Source organism: Macaca nemestrina, chromosome 11 (genome assembly GCF_043159975.1).
Source record: "Macaca nemestrina isolate mMacNem1 chromosome 11, mMacNem.hap1, whole genome shotgun sequence".
Taxonomy (NCBI): Eukaryota; Metazoa; Chordata; class Mammalia; order Primates; family Cercopithecidae; genus Macaca; species Macaca nemestrina.
In genome coordinates this window covers 68991627-69010753 of record NC_092135.1, presented here as the reverse complement: position 1 = coordinate 69010753, position 19127 = coordinate 68991627, and the positions used below count along the sequence as shown (strand labels likewise).

The following is a 19127-nucleotide window of genomic DNA, read 5'->3' as shown; positions in this document are numbered from 1 at the left end:
ATGTTTAAGTAGCCAATTGGAAATTACGATATATTCTGTCTAGTTGAGTTCTTGTAGGTCATGAAATCTTGAAATGGTTTTGTAAGCTATTTAGCAAGCAAACAAACAGCTGTTAAGTATTACCCTTTAGAAAAGTGTATTTGATGTGGTTCAGTGTTTGTTTTTTACAGCAAGGAATTTCTAAGGGAGCACAACAAGGATGCCCACCTTCACCACTGTAACTCAGTATAGAACGGGAAGTCCTTGCTAGAGCAGTCAGACAAGAGAAAGAAATAAAGGGCATCCAAATTGGAAAGGAAGAAGTCAAATTATCCTTGCTTGCAGATGATATAATCTTACATTTGAAAAAACCTAAAGACTACCAAAAAATTATTAGGACTGATAAATTCAGTAAAGTTGCAGGATACAAAATCAGTATTAGAAAAAAAATAGCATTTCTATATGCTAACAGCGAACAATCTGAAAAAGAAACCAATAAAGTAATCCCATTTACGATAGCTATAAATAATACGAAGTATGTAGACATTAACCTTTTTTTTTTCTGAGACAAAGTCTTGCTCTGTTGCCCAGGCTGGAGTGCAGTGGCATCATCTCGGCTCACTGCAGCCACCACCTCCCCTGTTCAAGCAATTCTCCTGCCTCAGCCTTCCGAGTAACTGGGATTACAGGTGCGAACCACCACACCCAACATTTTATTTTTCTTTAAGATGGAGTTTTTGCTTTGTTGCCCAGGCTGGAGTATAATGGCGCGATCTCAGCTCACTGCGCCCTCTGCCTCCTGAGCTCAAGCAATTCTCCTGACTCAGCCTCCCGAGTAGCTGGGATTACAGGTGCCCACCACCAAGCTTGGCCAGTTTTTTTTAAAAAATGTATTTTTAGTAGAAACGGGGTTTCACCATGTTGGCCAGGCTGGTTGAACTTCTGACCTCAAGTGATCTGCCCCCCTTGGCCTCCCAAAGTGCTGAGATTACGGACGTGAGGCACTGTGCCCGGCTTTTAGACATTAACTTAATCAAAGTAGTAAAAGATTTCTACACTAAAAACTATGAAACATTGATGCAAGAAATTGAAGAGTATGCAAAAAAATGGAAGCATATTCCATGGTCATGGAATGAAAGCATCAATACTGTTAAAATGTCCATTGTACTCAGAGCAATCTATAGGTTTAATGTAATCCCTGTCAAAATACCAATGGCATTCTTCACAGAAATAGAAAAAATAATTCTAAAATTTGTATAGAACCACAAAAGACCCAGAATAACCAAAGCTATCTTGAGCAAAGAGCAAAACCGGAGGAATCACATTACCTGACTTCAAATTATACTACAGAGCTATAGTAATCAAAACAGCATTGCACTAGTATAAAAACAGACACATAGATCAGTGAAACATGTAGACCAGTGGAACAGAACAGAGAACCCAGATAGAAATCCATATATCTACAGTGAAGTTATTTTTGACAAAGGTGCCAAGAACAAACATTGGGGAAAGGACAGCCTCTTCAATAAATGGTGTAGGAAAAACTGGATGTTCATATGCAGAAGAATGAAACTAGACCCCTATCTCTCACCATATACAAAAATCAAAATGGATTGAAGACTAAAATCTTTAAGACCTCAAACTATGAAACTACTACAAGAAAACACTGGGGAAATTCTCCAGGACATTGGTCTGGGCAAAGATTTCTTAAGTAATACCCAACAAGCACAGGCAGCCAAAGCTAAAAATGGACAAATGGGGCCGGGCACGGTGGCTCATGCCTGTAATCCCAGCACTTTCGGAGGCCATGGCGGGCGGAATACTAGGTCAGGAGATCGAGACCATCCTGGCTAACACAGTGAAACCCCATCTCTACTAAAAATACAAAAAATTAGCTGGACGTGATGGCAGGCACCTGTAGTCCCAGCTACTCGGGAGGCTGAGGCAGGAGAATGGCGTGAACCCAGGAGTTGGAACTTGCAGTGAGCCGAGATCAGGCCACTGCACTCCAGCCTGGGTGACAGAGGGAGACCCATGTCAAAGAAAAAAAAAAAAAGGATAAACGGGATCACATCGAATTAAAAAGCTCTGTACAACAAAGGAAACAATATCAGCAAAGCGAGGAGATAACCCACAGAGTGGGAGAAAATATTTGCAAACTATCCATCTGACAAGGAATAAATAACTAGGATATATGAGGAGTTCAGACAACTCTGTAGGAAAACATATAATAATCCGATCTAAAAATGGGCAAAAGATTTGAAGAGACATTTCTCAAAAGAAGACATACAAGTGGCAAACAAGGCCGGGCGCGGTGGCTCAAGCCTGTAATCCCAGCACCTTGGGAGGCCGAGATGGGCGGATCACGAGGTCAGGAGATCGAGAGACGATCCCGGCTAACACGGTGAAACCCCGTCTCTACTAAAAAATACAAAAAAATAGCCGGGCGAGGTGGCGGGCGCCTGTAGTCCCAGCTACTGGGAAGGCTGAGGCAGGAGAATGGCGTGAACCCGGGAGGCGGAGCTTGCAGTGAGCTGAGATCCGGCCACTGCACTCCAGCCTGGGTGACAGAGCAAGACTCCGTCTCAAAAAAAAAAAAAAAAAAAAAAAAAAAAGTGGCAAACAAGTTGATGAAAAGGTGCCCAATATTATTGTTTCTAAGACATGCAAATCGAAACTACAATGAGATATCATCTCGCCCCGTTTAAAATGGCTTTTATCCAAAAGGCAGGCAATGACAAATGCTGGCAAGGATGTGGAGAAAAGGGAACCCTCATACACTGTTGGTGGAAGTGTAGATTAGTACAACCACTATGGAGAACAGTTCGGAGCTTCCTCAAAAGGCTAAAAATAGAGCTACCATGCGATCCAGCAATTCCACTGCTAGATATATACCCAAAAGAAAAGAAATTGATATATCCAAGAGATATCTGCACTCTTATGTTTATTGCAGCACTATTCACAATAGCCAAGATTTGTAAGCAACCCAAGTATCTATCAACAGATGAATGGATGAAGAAAATGTGGTACATATACACAGTGGAGTACTATTCAACCATAAGAAAGAATGCAATCCTGTCATTTGCAACAACATGGGTGGAACTGGAGGTCATTTCGTTAAGTGAAATAAGCCAGGCACAGACAGACAAACTTCACATGTTCTCACTTATTTGTGGGAGCAAAAAATTAAGACAATGCAACTTATAGGGATAGAGGGTAGAAAGATGGTTACTAGAGTCTGGGAAGAGTGGTGGTGGTGGGGAGGGGGAATGGTTAATGGGTTCAAAAATAGAGAGAATTAATAAGACCTAGTATTAGCTAGGACAACAGAGTGTGTATAGTCAAAAATAATTTAATTGTATATTAAAAAAAACTAAAAGAGTATAATTGGATTGTGTAACACCTTTGTGTTACAGTTGATGTACCCCATAAATATATACACCTACTGTGTACCCACAATGATTTAAAAAAAAAATTTTTTTTAAAGGAACCTTCTAAGCTGATTGGTGGAAACGAGATTGGAAGAGAAAAACGGCCTATTACTGTAAGAGTGAAGACATTCTTTTAAAGTGGAACCCAGTATAGTGCTTTACCATAATAGGTGCTCAGTAAATAGTTGTTGACTGGTAACATGACAGGGTAACATCACTGTCTACCCACCTCCTTAATAGGCTACTACTTTTCCTCTAGCATACTCATCTCACTTGCTAGCATTTCCTAGTATTATGATCAGGATGTGTGTATCTACAAAAGCAGTTTTCAAATTTTGGGTGTCAGGACTGCTCTATAACTTTAAAAATTCAAGGACCCTAAAGAGCTTTTGTTTATGTTGGTTACAACTATTTGGTATTTACCATTTTAGGATTTCAAACAAAATGTTTTAATCCTAGAATACACAAATACATAATCCATAAATCATCCAGTGAGTTGTCATCACATGTCATATAGCCTCTGGTAATTTTCACTGTAAACTCAGAATGAAAGTAAAAAAGCACATCATACAGTTAGTTTTATGTAGCAACTACAAATGATTCTTAATGTATTCATCAAAGCAAGGTTTCTCACCCTTAACATTATTGACGTTTTGCACTGGATAAATTTTGGGGGGTGGGGTTCCTGTCCCATGCAGTGTAGGATGTTTAGCAGCATCTCTGCCTCTGCACATTAGATATCTACAGCCTCGTTACCCCCATCCCCAGTGTGTCAACCAAAAATGCCTCTATATTGCCAAATACCATCTCGCCTGGTTGAGAGCCAACTCATTAATGGAAGGAGAAAAAAGAGAGTTTTTAGCATGTTACCCATGGAGCTAGATTGCCACTTCATAAGTTTAACACGTCTAAATTTAGAAACAGGTGGTCAGAGTAAGTAATTTGTCCATAGTCACACAGATACAAGTTAACAGAGTCAGAATTTGAATCCCAAAGTATGCCTTATTTCAAAGTGATGCACTCAACTTCTGTGCTATTATAATCTTTCCATATAACTAATATATAACTTGTTATATAAATTACCCTGATAAGTTTTGGACAAAAATGGTACTCTTTGGAAATATTTAGGTTTCAGATAACTTACAGTAATTATCAAATTTGCCAATCTAAGATATACCTCAGCTAACAGCACTTCACAAATGTTTAATCTGATAAATGTTGCTTTTAGACTGGATTTTTAAAGCATTGACCACAAGTTGACATTACTGACAAATTTTGTTTCAGAATTTTATTCTTTAGTTTAAAAAATATTAGAAAGATGTATTTTTATGTCAGTAGAACACAGTGAATGTTCTACTAATTTTCTTTAAGAGTCTCATTTTTCTAAAATAACCAAGTAACCATGACAACCCATTTGACTTTTTATAACCTAATTAGTTTTCTGCTATATGTAATAATTTTGGTCTTTAATATGGAAGATTGTAAGGAATAACATTCTTAATTTTAGAGATTCTGTAAAGTGGAATATGTGGGAACTATACAACTTATTATTTTATATATAAACCTAGATAGACAGACAGACTGTTCCTAATCCTGATGATACATAACATCACTTCTGGACCTTTTTAAAAATAATGATTCCTTTGGTCTTTTTCCAGAGATGGTTAAATTTGGACTGGAGATTCCAGCATGAGCTTTAAATAAAAGCTTTATAAATGATTGATGTATAGTCAGCCTTAAGAATCAATACTAATAAAGATATGATAGAGCAATTTAAGAAAAGGACAAAGAAGCTGGGTATGGTCACATGTCTGTAGTACTTGGGAGCCTGCGGCAGGAGGATCACTTGAACCTAGGAGTTACAGTCCAGCCTGGGCAACAAAGCGAGACCCCATCTTTCTTTTTTGTTGTTTTTTTGTTTTGTTTTGGTTTGGTTTTTTGTTTGTTTTTGAGACAGAGTTTTGCTCTTGTTGCCCAGGCTGGAGTTCTATGGCACAATCTCAGCTCACTGCAACCTCTGCCTCCCGGATACAAGCGATTCTCCTGCCTCAATCTCCCGAGTAGCTGGGACTACAGGTGCTCACCAGCACATCCGTCTAATTTTTTTGTATTTTTAGTAGAGGTGGGGTTTCGCCATGTTGCCCAGGCTGGTTTCAAACTCCTGACTTCAGGTGATCCACCCACCTTGGCCTCCCAAAATGCTGGAATTCAGGCTTGAGCCACCACTCCCGGCCCACCCTGTCTCTTGAAATAAAAAGAAAAAGAAAAAAAAAAAGATCACTTTTTTTTCTGATTAGAAATGTTGTACTGGCACCATGGAATACTATGGAGCCATAAAAAAGGATGAGTTCATGTCCTTTGCAGGGACATGGATGAAGCTGGAAACCATCATTCTCAGCAAACTAACAGAAGAACAGAAAACCAAACACCACATGTTCTCTCTCTTAAGTGGGGGTTGAACAATGAACACACGGACACGGGGTGGGGTGGGGTGGGGGGAGGCATCACATAACAGGGCCTGTCAGGGGGTGGGGATGGGGGAAGGATAGCATTAGGAGAAATACCTAATGTAGACGACAGGTTGATAGGTACAGCAAACCACCATGGCACATTCATACCTATGTAACAAGCCTGTATGTTCTGCACATGTACCTCAGAACTTAAAAGTATAATAATAATAAAAAAATGTTGTATTGGTGTAGAGAAAATAGTAACACTTTTTGACCCAGCAGATCTTAAAGGATTGTTGAGTAGTCTTATACAGTGTTAATGTAAACATGTCAATTGATATTGGCTTTGAATGTGCAATTTGGCATTATCTTTAAAAATCTAAGTGTACATATTTTGCAATACAGCATTTACATTTAAAAGTATGTATACCAGAGAAATAATTGTACAGACCTAGGGAGTCATGTTCAAAGGAATTGTAGGGGTATGATACAGGAGTATGTTACTCCATTGTGAGCGTCACAATGGGTCAAAAGTTATGAGAGCACAGCTCTGAATTTGACTATTATAAGCACTCTCAAAATGCAAACATTTCCAGAATAAATTATCTGAAAATGTTACTTCCCAACCCCCCACCCTTCAGCAGTTGTTCTAAATGGCTGTTTTATTCTTGTATGATTTGAAAACTACTGGCAAGGTAATTTGAGTAGGGGAGAAAGTTCAACTTTATTCTAATTTTATAGTATATAGTATTTAACAAATAAAGCCTTAAAGGGATAGCCGGAGAAGGGAAAATGCCAAGAAATAGACTACGTAAGTGATAAGAAAATAACAGACAAAATCATTTTCATCAATATTAAAAACTTAGTATACTCCTTTTAACATGTATGAATGCAGTGGGTCCAAGTGATGGGAGTTTCAGAAGTCACAATGTGAGGATGTTAAGTTAGGTAGTTGTTAAAAATTAAGCGTAAAAGTAATTGTTTTAATATTACATTTCTTTGGAGTACTGATAACGGTTGTGAATGCTGTGCATGTGTAAATAGAGTCCTTCAGCGTTTACAAAAATTTTACAAAAATGTATGAGCTGGCATACTTTAAGTATACCTGTAAGACAGCACATGTTTTATTTAGTTGGGTGGTTACCCAATTTCTTCTTATTGGTGTTCTACCATCTTTTATATTACACGTTATTAAACAATAAAGGCAGTACAGCAGAAAATACACTAAACTCCAAATTGCTGACGCGATGATTTTGATTTACTTAGAACTACAAGGAAATGCTTTTATTTGATGATAGGATTCCAAAATTTTGCATACATAAATTTTTTATACTAAATATTAAAATCAGCATTATAATAGAGATCTTCTTTTAGAGGTCAAAGGTTCAAGTAAATATTTACAGATAATAGTTATCAATATTAAAGTTTTAACTCTGGGACAGAGACAGACTATGTGAATTTCAGGTCATACCAGCTCAAAATCATCCTTGAATTCGGATGTGCATATTTCATGAACACGTTTTATTTAAATGTAAATAGGATACAAAGCAGCAAGCATTTTCCTGTCTCACATCTAGTTCAAAAAGTTTTGCCTAGAAATGTGGATAAAAATTGAACATTGTTTTACCAGCTGCCAGCAAAAAGGTTTTGTCATGCCATTTGTTCAAATTATAATAGCTTTGAATTTGATACCCAAGTATGAATCATTAGAATAGCCAGTGAGTTGCAGTTTTGAAACCAGTCTTTGGCCGAATGGATCTATCAGAAAAAAATTCATTCCGTTAGGATTGAAGATTGAATATTTTGTAAGGATACTGTTTAATATTAGAGTAACTTTTTTTTCTGTTTTAAAGTATTTTCTTGTTTAACAAAAAGTATTGAAATATTCTGTGTCTATTAACTATAGTGATTTTATTAGAAATGATGATATCTGATTTTTGTTGTTTATTCAGTTAGGCCCAATGAAGAACAGACTTTAATATCCACCCTCTTTTTTTGTTGTTGTTAAAATATCTTTTTGTATACTGTTAAATTTTCTGTAATGCATTTATTTCCGTAATTTTAAATATCTCTCTAGTTTGAGGCTTAATACATGTGGTTATCTGTTTCCATGGAATAATTCATGTTGACTTCTGTCCCTCATTCTGTAACAGCATTGAGATTCCTGTGTTCTTATGTTTAGTCTTATTTACATTGAAGAAAGACTCATTCATATTTTATTATAAGATAAAACCAGCAGGCCACATGATTAGATATAAAAACCTTGATTAATAATCACTGACCTAAGTTCCAAATAAAATTGGAGGATTAGTTAAATTATATCACTACACCTCTTGAGTCCTTTAAATTTGTCTTTGTGTTTTTTCAACAAACGTTCAACTGGTAGAAAATACTGTGTAAATTCACACTAATATCTTGGAGTGTCTAAATGCCAGAGTAGTCATTCAGGTTTTGATATGATTACAAATCTAACATTTACACAACTAACTTGATTTAAAGTGTACTAGGCTCTCCTTTCTTCATTATCTCCTAACGACTGTTTCACTGTATATTGGAGGTCTTTGGCCTTTTATAATTACTGCATTCTTTTCATCTTCACTTCAAAGCCAAACCTATTATTTTGCCTTCCATATTAATCTTTTCTTTAGTGGTCTATTTATAGTAGGATAGTTAAGAAAAAATAGAGAATAAAAGAAAGAAGTGACAGCATTATTAGCAAGAGCAATCTTGAAAATGTTCTATATAAAATGTTTGATATGTGCACATTGTATATATAGCAAATACATACGTGGCCTGGTTGATGTCCTTTGGATTTCCTCAAGGAAATCATTGGTCATGATCAGTAGTATTTTTTTAAAGCTGCTGAACTATTTTTTCGAAGGAAATCTCATCTGGAATCTCAATATTAAAATAGGAGATGCTGTGTTTGCAGATTCATGGTAGAGGTAACATAGAATATGTCTCTGGTAGGCTAGAGCCTTAACTCAGCCACTCATTTCCTTCCCTTCTCCTTCCCCTTTAATAACTTCTGGGGCACAGCAGTCTTAAAATTAATTTTAGTCCTGTTATCCTTTTTCTTCTCCATCTATAAATTCTTCTCTGGTTTAAAGGAGGTAAACTTGTTGCTTTCTTTACTATAATTATAATGCATTCATTTGCTTTTTGGTTGGTTTAATGAAAAGACATTTTTCCCAATGGACTGTCCCATACCTCCACACTGGGAAATTCTGCCTCAGAGGAAAAAACCTTCACTAAGTAATCTATATGTTAAACAACAAAACACTAAGTAATCTATATGTTAAATAACAAACAACCTTAAATATCCTAAAGTGCATATCCAGTGAAGTATTTAACGAATGTTATCTCAAATAAGTTTTGAAAATTTGTTGTATCTTCCCACCTCATCCCTTTTTTGGAGATAGCCAATGCATGTTAGCATTTTGAAATCTGATTTTGTTTACCCCATTTGAACTCACCCCCTTTCACCCCCATTTAGAATATAGCCTTCTTAACCAGTCATTGAACACTAGTTCCTTAGGATATACTTTAGAAAATGGTACAGAACCATTTTGAACTTTACATTTTATTTTGTTTACTAGCTAGAAAATGCTGTTTCCAATATAACTGTTTCAGAATTACAACATTTTGTATGGGTTTCCCCCCCCCGCCATTTTTGCCTGTTCAAGAGTACCTAGTCAAGATGTAAGATGGAATTCAAATAGGATCCTGCCATGCTTAAAAAATTAGATTAACCTTAAAGTATTCTGAAAAATTATGTTTTCTTGACTCCATTTTTTAATATAAATTAAGTTAGCAAGGATATGAATAAATTATTATTTGGGGATCTTTTATTTTAACATAGATTTGGGGTTCTTTTGTTTTTGAGATGGAGTCTCACTGTATCACCCAAACTGGAGTGCAGTGGTGTGATCTTGGCTCACTGCAACCCCTACCTCCTGTGTTCAAGCAATTCTTGCACTTCAGCCTCCCGAGTAGCTGGGACTACAGGCACGCACCACGATGCCCGGCTAAGTTTTATATTTTTAGTAGAGACAGGGTTTCACCATGTTGGCCAGGCTGGTCTCGAACTCCTGACCTCGCGTGATTTGCCCGCCTCGGCCTCCCAAAGTGCTGAGATTGCAGGTGTGAGTCACTGCGCCTGGCCGATTTAGGGTTCTTTAATAAATGTTAACTTAAAATAATTTTTAATGTAGTGATACTTTTATTTCTGGGAAAACAGAAGATTGATTATTGTTTGAGTTTGGTAATTTTGACAATGAAAGGAAAGTAGTAAACTGCCTACCCAAAATTGCTGGTGCATCAGTCTACCTCCTGAGTAGATTGCCAGTTAGGGTGGATTTTTCTAAGACTTCTGGTTTGTGAAGTGAAAACATACCAGCATTTCATTGGACATATTGAGTTTTATTTACAAACACTAAAATTTTGAAATATTTTTATATAGTAGATTAGTTAGTTCTTGATGTAGGATATCATAGAAAAAATAAAGAGCATTTAGGTCTTAGAATTATACAGAGCTGAATTTGATTTGAATCCTGGCTCTGCTACACTGGTAGTGTTACCTTGAGTAAGTTAGTTAATATTCATTCATGTATTTATCAAGTAATAACTGTATGCTAGGAGTGGGGAAAGAGGGTGAGGTAGGGAGAAGATGTAACATCTGTTTTTAAAGAATTCAGAGGCTATGAACATTTGGTGCAACTTCTCTGAATCTGTTATCTTGTTGGCAAAATAGAGGTGAGAAAACTTTAAATACTCAAGATGGTACTTAGAGGAACAATATGTGTTCAGTAAGAATTAGGCTGTGTATTGTTATTCATATATTTAATTGTAGGCACACTCAGAGACATAAAAATATGTATTAAATCCCTTCCTTGTTGGGGGACCATGATGCTTTAAGAGATTTATTTTAAGTTGTTTAGTAAGATTCATTCATTCAATCAAATATTAATGGAGCTCCTGTGAAGTTCAGGAATTTTTCTGGCACCAGAGGTACTTACAAGTTTCTAGAATTTGAAGGCCTGGTGCCATTGCCTTGTGCTTTTGCTCTTGGTTTTAATTTTTGACTAAGCAGGAAAGTTCGTCAAACTCTAGAAAATAATTACTTGTATTAGTCTAATGAAAATACTTGCTGTCTGTTATAGGAACACACGTGTCATTTGGAACCAGAGCCACCATCTAGAGCAGGGATCTCTTAACTTTTTTTGTACAAGGCCAGATATTTGTGACTTTATGGGCCCTTCCGACTCTGTTGTGGCTACTCAGCTCTGCCGTTGTATGTAAAAGCAGCTATGGACAATACCTAAATGAAAGAGTGTGGCTGTGTTCCAATAAAATTTTATTAGGGATACTGAAACTTGAATTTCTTATAATTCTCACACCACAAAATAATCTTTTTGTTTTCAATTTTTAAAATTTCAAACATTTAAAAGTGTAAAAACTGGTTCGATCATACAAAACAGGTGACCAAACTGATTAGGCCCACAGGTCATAGTTTACTGATACGTTATCTAGGGCATAATCTGTGAATTGGCTATAATTGTTGGATAATTGCCAGACATTTAAGTGAATGGTCCTTTTTAGTAGGGATTGTGTGTATCAGGTTTGTGTTCTGCCCCTTTTTTTCTCATCCAAGTTTACTTTTATACACTAAGTATGTTTGAGTAGAGGAAACTAAGGAAAAACTTAATAGGAACTAATAGGAAACACTAGGGTGACTTTTTCCCCCCTCATCCAGTTAAGCATTGGAAGGTCATCTTGTCAAGGCTAATTACTCTAGGATTTTTCATCCGCTTCATGTCAAATTCTGTAACTGAATATCAGATAATATGTACAAGATCTTCTTTACTTGGAATTTAAAAATTTATACAGTAGGAAATTTTATCTTTTAAATAAATTGTGTATAAATAACAGTATATTAACATCTCTTGCGCACTACTGAATGCTATTTTTTTGGTCTTGAAACGTGGTTTTATATTGACTGTGATAATTTTGTATATTAAAACTGTCATTTAAAAATCTGTTATCTTGTTTTCTGTAGACACCAGAGAAGAAACAATCGGAATCATCCAGGGGAAGAAAGAGAAAAGCAGAAAACCAGAATGAAAGTAGTCAGGGTAAGCACACAACATCTTCCTTCAGAGCCTAGTAGACACTTAAAATTAATTGTTTTAATTTTTAACCAGTTAATATTCTAGTTGTAAAATAATATGAAGTTGTAAATCTTGGTGTGTGCACAGGTAGTTAGTGTATGATTATTGCTTTGAGGCTTTTCAAAGTTGCCCTTATTGTTTTCATTTGGGTCCTAGAAAGACAAGTATCATATCCAAATCTGGCAAGCATTAACTTATGACTTTTCATTTTTCATTCTTTGTATGTATTGTTTGAAATGACTTGTTTTTGAATTAAAAGCTTCAATCTCACTTTAACAGAACTACTTAAACTTCTCCTTTTTATTTAAAAAAAAAGGCTATAAAAATAATTATGAGAGACTCTAGTTAAAGCATCTGTTTTTCTTTCCATCCTTTCTTGCATACCTACCTTTTGTGATATGAGCTAAGAAAATTATTTTCATTAAACTAAATGTCTTATAATGAGTAGAAAAATAGTACTGTCATTTAATTTGAGCACTAAAAATTAAATATAATAAATTAGGCCCTTAAATCATGTATAATGATGACTTTATACATAATGTTACATGTGTTGGAGCTAATCTTTAGCCATAAGATCTATAGCTGTGAACCCATGAATTACTGGTGTATATGGGGCACACTGGAAGCAAGGAATATATTTGCAGCAACTGTCTTTGTGGAAGGAAGGGGTAAGTCATTTTAGTGCCTTTTCTGAGGTGTATTGTATTTTATATCTCAGTTTACACTGAGCTCCTTTTTGGTCTTAGTGTAGCTCCCCCAAGTTGTAGTTAGTGGACTTTGAGCTTTTTTTATTGTAAAGATATAATAATTACTACGATTTCAACTGTTCTGAAAACTCAAAAACAAGCCCCCAAATAAGATGAGGCTTCTGGATTGGTTTAACCATGTTTTTTCCCTTTGTGGTGTGCCATCTGCAGAATTGTCTGATTATTTTTGTTTTTAGGATGGTTGCCTAAATTGTTTTTTCTCATTTCACCTTCCTTACTTATATTTGCTTTAGTCTGGCTTTCAGTGTTTTTTCCCCCCTTCCTTTGGAGTAAACTTGACTTCAAGTCCAAAGCAGACCTCTCCTCTCATCTTCTGCAGGGTTCCCCAAACTCCCGGTCTTATAGTCCTTGGCCTATTGGGAACCAGGTCGTACAGCAGGAGATGAACAGCAGGCCAGTGAGCATTACCGCCTGAGCTCTGCTTCCTGTCAGATCAGCAGCGGCATTAGATTCTCATAGGAGTGTGAGCCCTATTGTGAACTGCACATGCAAGGGATCCAAGTTATGCACTCCTTTATGAGAATCTAATGCCTGATAATCTGAGGTGGAACAGTTTCATCCCAAAACCATCTTCCCTACTGCCCGCGGTCTTTGGATAAATTGTCTTCCACAAAAGTGGTCCCTGGTACCAAAAAGGTGGGGAACTACTGATCTTATGGACTAGATTGGTCATATGTCCATTCCAAAACTAGTATGACCAACAGAGGTAGTATTGCCTTAAAAAAATGAGGCCATCTCTAGGTGGATAGTGTCAGAAATTTAAAAAAAGAAAAAAAATCAGGCCCATCTTTGAAACTGGAAATGGAGTTAAGTTCTTAAACATACAGCCTGTATTGAGAAGGGATGATACTTGAACAAAATTGGATTTCTAATAAGAAGGAGAGAAGGGGACCTGGAAGTGGAAGTTGTATAGGAGTCAGCTTCCTCTGAAGTTACATGTGCCACGTAGGGTGAAGGGTGTTAACAGAACAAAATTTTCATTCAGCTAAGGAAAAAGAATTGGGGAAATAGCCTCTGGAGTAGGCAACCAAAACCATCTGTCTTCATTAAAATATAGCACCTCTTTACAGTCTACGGAGAAATTATTATAGACAGAAGGGAAGTTCCTTTAGCATAAGACCTTTACAGTCATCTCTGACCTCTAAATAAATCTGTGCAGAACTAATGTTCAAAATTTCTAGGTAGCATTGGTAGTCCTGAATACTTGTTTAGTTTTTAAAAATTCCCCCCACCTTGTTCCAAGAAGAAATTTAAAGTTGTTGAACTTTTAAGAATACTGTTTTTCATCTTAGTAATGGCTGGCACATAGTAACCACTTAAGATATATTTGTTAAATAAAATAAATGAATGCATGAAGTAAGTCAGCATTGAATTGATAAATATATGTATGTTTATATTAAGGAAAGCTTTTGACTTTGTGACATAACTAGTTGTAACTTGAAGAAATCGTGTATTCTATATAGTTCCAGTCAAGGATGGCTACTTCTCCCCTAAGAAAGCATCTGTAAACACCATATTTCTTAGCATGTTCTTAAATTAAGACTTAAAGGACTGATGAAGAATCCATTTTAGAGCAAAATATTTAAAAAATAGCATGATCTCTAATGAGCTAGTTCACTTTGTCAGTATGGTCATATAAGCAATATTTACAATCTAGTTTTTAAAAAACATTGTATTTAATTTGGGAATGGTTTTTAGAAAATCAAAATACAATTACAAAATAACATTCCTATTGAAGCGTGTTACTGTCAGTTTGACAGGAATCATGTTATGGTTTATATAATTAAAGCTGTTTTATTTTACAGGTAAAGGTTAGTTTGTCAGTGATGCAATCGCTACTTTTTTATTTACTGATTTGCCTTTCTGAAATTAGTAGTTATTAAGCAGTATTAATAATGTAGTTTTAAAACAGGATATCACTTACATCATTTATTTGTATGATTCTCCAATAACTGGAACTTTTAAAAATTGGGATGTCTCTATTGAAATGTCACTTGATTTTCATATTTGTGAAATTGATAGCTGATGTCCTGTGGACTCTTTAATATTTTTTTGATGCCCATCAGTATCCTACTAACATGCGCTTCTTATATTTTAGGAAAAAGTATTGGGGGACGTGGCCACAAAATTAGCGACTATTTTGAAGTAAGTTCATTGAGGATTATCTCCTTTTCCTAATTCAGTACTATTCTGCTGTGAGCTAAAAATATTTTCTTAGCAGCACAGGTCACCTTTTGATTACTTGCTTGATTAGAGCAGAGCTTTATTACTATGTGGTATCTTTTCTTTCTAGGAAAATTATATTTACATTTACATTGGGATGCCATTCATTGTTTTCTAAATACTTTCTCACATAGTTGTTTATAATAACCTGTAAGATAGGCAAAATACATATTAGTGTTTCAGTTTACAGATGATGAAACTGAAGCCCAGAAATGTAAAGTAGCCTACATTGTAATTTTTTTAATTTTTCTGTCAGACCTTGGCAACAGTGACCTTGAGCAATAATAGAACACTAGGCATAAATGGGTTAACCCATTTAAGGCAAATTCTGAATTGAGGAGTAAAGAATAGAACTTAAAGTTCCCTGGCTCTCTAGCTCAGAATTCTCTCTACTATCAATACCGACTTCATCACATTACAACAACATTTGAGTCCTGTGGATGGAGATTAAGTATTTGATAGAGGCTTGAATCTAAGAGAATGCGAAAACAATAAATTTAGATTCTTACCCAATCTGGAATGTTGCCTTGCTTCTATATAGAAACACTTTTGGCTACCGTTTTAAATTAGAAAATTTTTAAGTGTTATTATTAAAACAAACATGGTCTACTCAATTGAAAAATATTTATATTTACTTGAGAGAGCAGAATTGGCTGATTAAGGGAAGGGCTGATTTTTTAAAATCCACCACTGCTTGCTTTCTTGGGTTTGTAAAATCTAAAGTAAAGCAGTTGCTGACCATGAGATACCTTGCTTTTTGGTTGAGGTCAGTCACTTACTGATATCATTAATTAAGAACCTTTGCCAAAGGTACGATCAATTCAAATAAACAAATATCTCTTGAATGCCTACTGTGTGCTAAATTTTATGCTAGGCTCTATTGGTAAAATAAATAAGGCAAAATCCCTAGGTTGTAGGAAGTTGTTTAATGAACATGCTAGGAAGTCCCCATCTGTGCTGTTCATGTAAGTAATTAAACAGGAAATGATGAAGTGGACAGTAATCTACACCCCCAGAGGAACTTTGCAGCAGCAAGTTATTTTCTTTTCCCATCCTTCGTATGGAAACTTGAAATAGGAGAAAAGGTAGCTGTGGAACAGATCAGTTGACTTCCCTTCATATGCAGCTAAGTCATGCACTTTGTACAGAAGAATTGATTTTTTAAGGATTTTGTGCTGTTAGAGGGAAGGGACCTATTATAATTCTTTTTATATAGTGCCATGAACACTTGGATATCTTGAGACCGATATTCTGTTTAAAATAGTTGATGATGTTCACTAAGGTCTATGTGTAGACATTTTGGAATTTCTTGGGATTAGGGAGTATATGGCTCAATAAACATTTGTAGGGAACCTGTGCTAAGATTTGGGAGGAAAACAAAATATGTTTATTGCTTTGGAGGAATTTATTTGTCTTTGAGTTGACCAAAATACGAGATTATAGTAAGAATATAGAGTAATAATCCTTGTCATGTTCTTGTGATCAGTAGTCTCTCAGTCTTTTAGGACTTGGCTGACCTTAGTTTTTTTTTTGTTCTGGATCCATTTAAATGACTACGTATTTTAAAATTAGGTATATTTAGATTAATTCTTAATGTCATATCTGAAATAACAACTGTCTGAGCCTGCTTTGGTAAATAATAATGTTACCTTTTTCTTTCACTCAGTACCAGGGTGGAAATGGCTCAAGTCCAGTAAGAGGCATACCTCCTGCAATCCGTTCTCCTCAAAATTCACATTCACATTCCACTCCTTCCTCATCTGTAAGTCATCTTTCAAGTTTTTCAGGCATAGTCTTTGGGAGGTTATGTATATTGAATAAGTTTTATAATTTGTTGTTTTTTATTGAGAACTTAAATAAGTTAGCATTTATCTTTTAATACATTATTTCTGTGGCATGAATTAAATCCTTTTAAATTATCTGGTGCTATTGGAATTTTATTTCTGGAAGTGAGCCTCTTAAAGATTTTCTGAATTAATTATATCCAAGAAGCATTGTTTCTGTTAAAAGAATGCCTGTTGAGTCTGTGGGACTAACATGAGTACTCTTGTATCAGTCTGTATTCAGTTGTTGATTCCTAATTTATAATTTTCTTAACAATTGAATTTCTTAACCACTAAAATTATAGCATAATTCCTTTCTGGGAATCCTTAAGAAAAAGGCAGGATATGTAGTTTAGTATAGATAAAGAATCATGGACTTAAAATTATCTTAAACTTTTTGGTTTATTGCTAACGTTTTAGATATAGTTCTTTTATATGCATTGTTTTGCATATTGGATTTCATTTTTAAATTTACTTTCATTGTGTGAAAGTTCAGTATCTAACTAGGAAAACAATATTAGTTTTCAGTAATTTAAAGAATCAGAGTTTCACTTATTTATTCAAGCACCTTGTTTTTATTTCTTGTGTCCCCTTCTTGTCCTTGTCTTTAGACATACTTGGTTGTGTCTTACTCATTTTGTACCTTTGAGGATATCACATTGCTGTGTATAAAGTAAGGCATAAGATTCAACAGTAACTTTAAGAGTTGTAGTGATAGCGTTGATACAATGTTATAATCTGCTTTCAGTGAGTGTATTTTTGAACTAGTGACCAGATAAACTATGAAATTCATTAATAAATTGATATTAAACTACATAAGAGCATGTATTATTGTCCCTAGTACTAAGTTTGTTTTTTGAACTATCCTAATAAATTTTTAATATTTTCCAGAATAATTTATTTGGCCTTTTTTTTTTTTTTTTTAAAACAGTACGAAAGCATTAAGATTTCTTTTATAGCACTAGAATGTAAGCTCCATGAGGGCAGGGAATATATTGTATTTCTCACTGGGTCTTATGTAGGAGGTACTTAATGAATGCTTGTTGAATAAATGGTGATTAAAGGTTTCTAAAAGTCAATTATGTTTCAATGTAGGTATTATTCTGATAGAAACTTCTGCAGAAATGTTAAGTAATTGTTGCTAATTAGAAACCTGTTTTTTTTTTTTTTTTTTCCTAATATAAAATTTTTAATAATTTTTTTAGGTTCGACCGAATAGCCCTTCTCCTACTGCATTAGCATTTGGGGACCACCCTATTGTACAACCAAAGCAGTTATCCTTTAAAATTATTCAGGTAAATGATAATTAAAATGTTTTTTTCCCATGGCTTCTAAGAAACCATTGACTAACTTACTAACAACTGAGATGTCTGTTTGTTTTATATGTAGTCATAAAGCAGAATTACACATCGAGAAAGATAACAGTAATTACTAAACAAAAACAACGGAATTTGTAGGAAGGAGTGAGAAACTGAAACACAATTTACTATCAGCTTTTTAAACAACCATAACATGTCACTTCTGTTTACTGATTCTTTCTGAACTTAATTTCCAAGTATATGTAATTGATATATTGTGAAACTGCTGTATTTTTTGTAAGTGTACATTAAAGCCGCTCATTTGACTGTATGTATGTAAATACATATATGTGACAAACTATAAAAATTATTTGAATTATTTGTATATTTTCTACACTTATTTAGTTTCATGAATTTTGAGCACTAAGTTCTTCATTTTAATTTTTTACGTGTGGTAGTTTCTGAATGGCACTTTCTCAGACTGGGGTTTGGAAGAGTAGAGTAAATATTACTCTTCAACCTCAGCTTGCCAGTTTATTTCCATTAGATTTTATTTGTGAGGTCATATCCAAACTGTTGTGCATGTATCAAAACCTCTTTCTTTGGATGATCCTGAGGCTAGGATTACAAGTACATTCCTTCATCCACTGAGTAGATCATGAAAGGTTTTGCTGCATGAGATGTTGGTCAAAGGACATAAAATTTTAGTTAGAAAGAATAAGTTCAAGGGAACTATTATACATCATGGGGGCTACAGTTAAAAACAGTATTTTGTGTATATGAAAATTGCTGAGAGAGTAGATTTTAAGTGTTCACACCACGAAAAAAAGATATGTGTTAAATAACTTGATTTAGCCATTCCACAATGTAAACATATATCAAAACATTGTGTTGTATACCATAAATAGATAGGTTTTTACTTATCAATTTAAAACAGGTTTTGCAAAATTCAAAAAAATCAGCTAGAGGAACGTATAGCACAAAGC

The 19127-nt window shown here is 35.0% G+C and overlaps 1 protein-coding gene across 6 annotated transcripts in view; it reads left to right on the top strand.

Annotated features, from left to right (window-relative positions):
* Window positions 1-19127, top strand: part of LOC105483250 (tousled like kinase 1) — a 168083-nt gene that overhangs the window by 86680 nt on the left and 62276 nt on the right. For 4 of the 6 annotated variants that reach the window (XM_071072923.1, XM_011744021.3, XM_071072924.1 and 1 more), the window contains exons 4-7: window positions 11919-11994; window positions 14896-14942; window positions 16687-16782; window positions 18049-18138. In XM_071072923.1, coding sequence (XP_070929024.1) covers window positions 11919-11994; window positions 14896-14942; window positions 16687-16782; window positions 18049-18138 — 309 coding nt within the window. Of the gene's footprint in view, window positions 1-6172; window positions 6556-11918; window positions 11995-14895; window positions 14943-16686; window positions 16783-18048; window positions 18139-19127 lie in introns of those variants that run through there. The other 2 variants (XM_071072926.1, XM_011744024.3) reach the window with 2 other exon arrangements.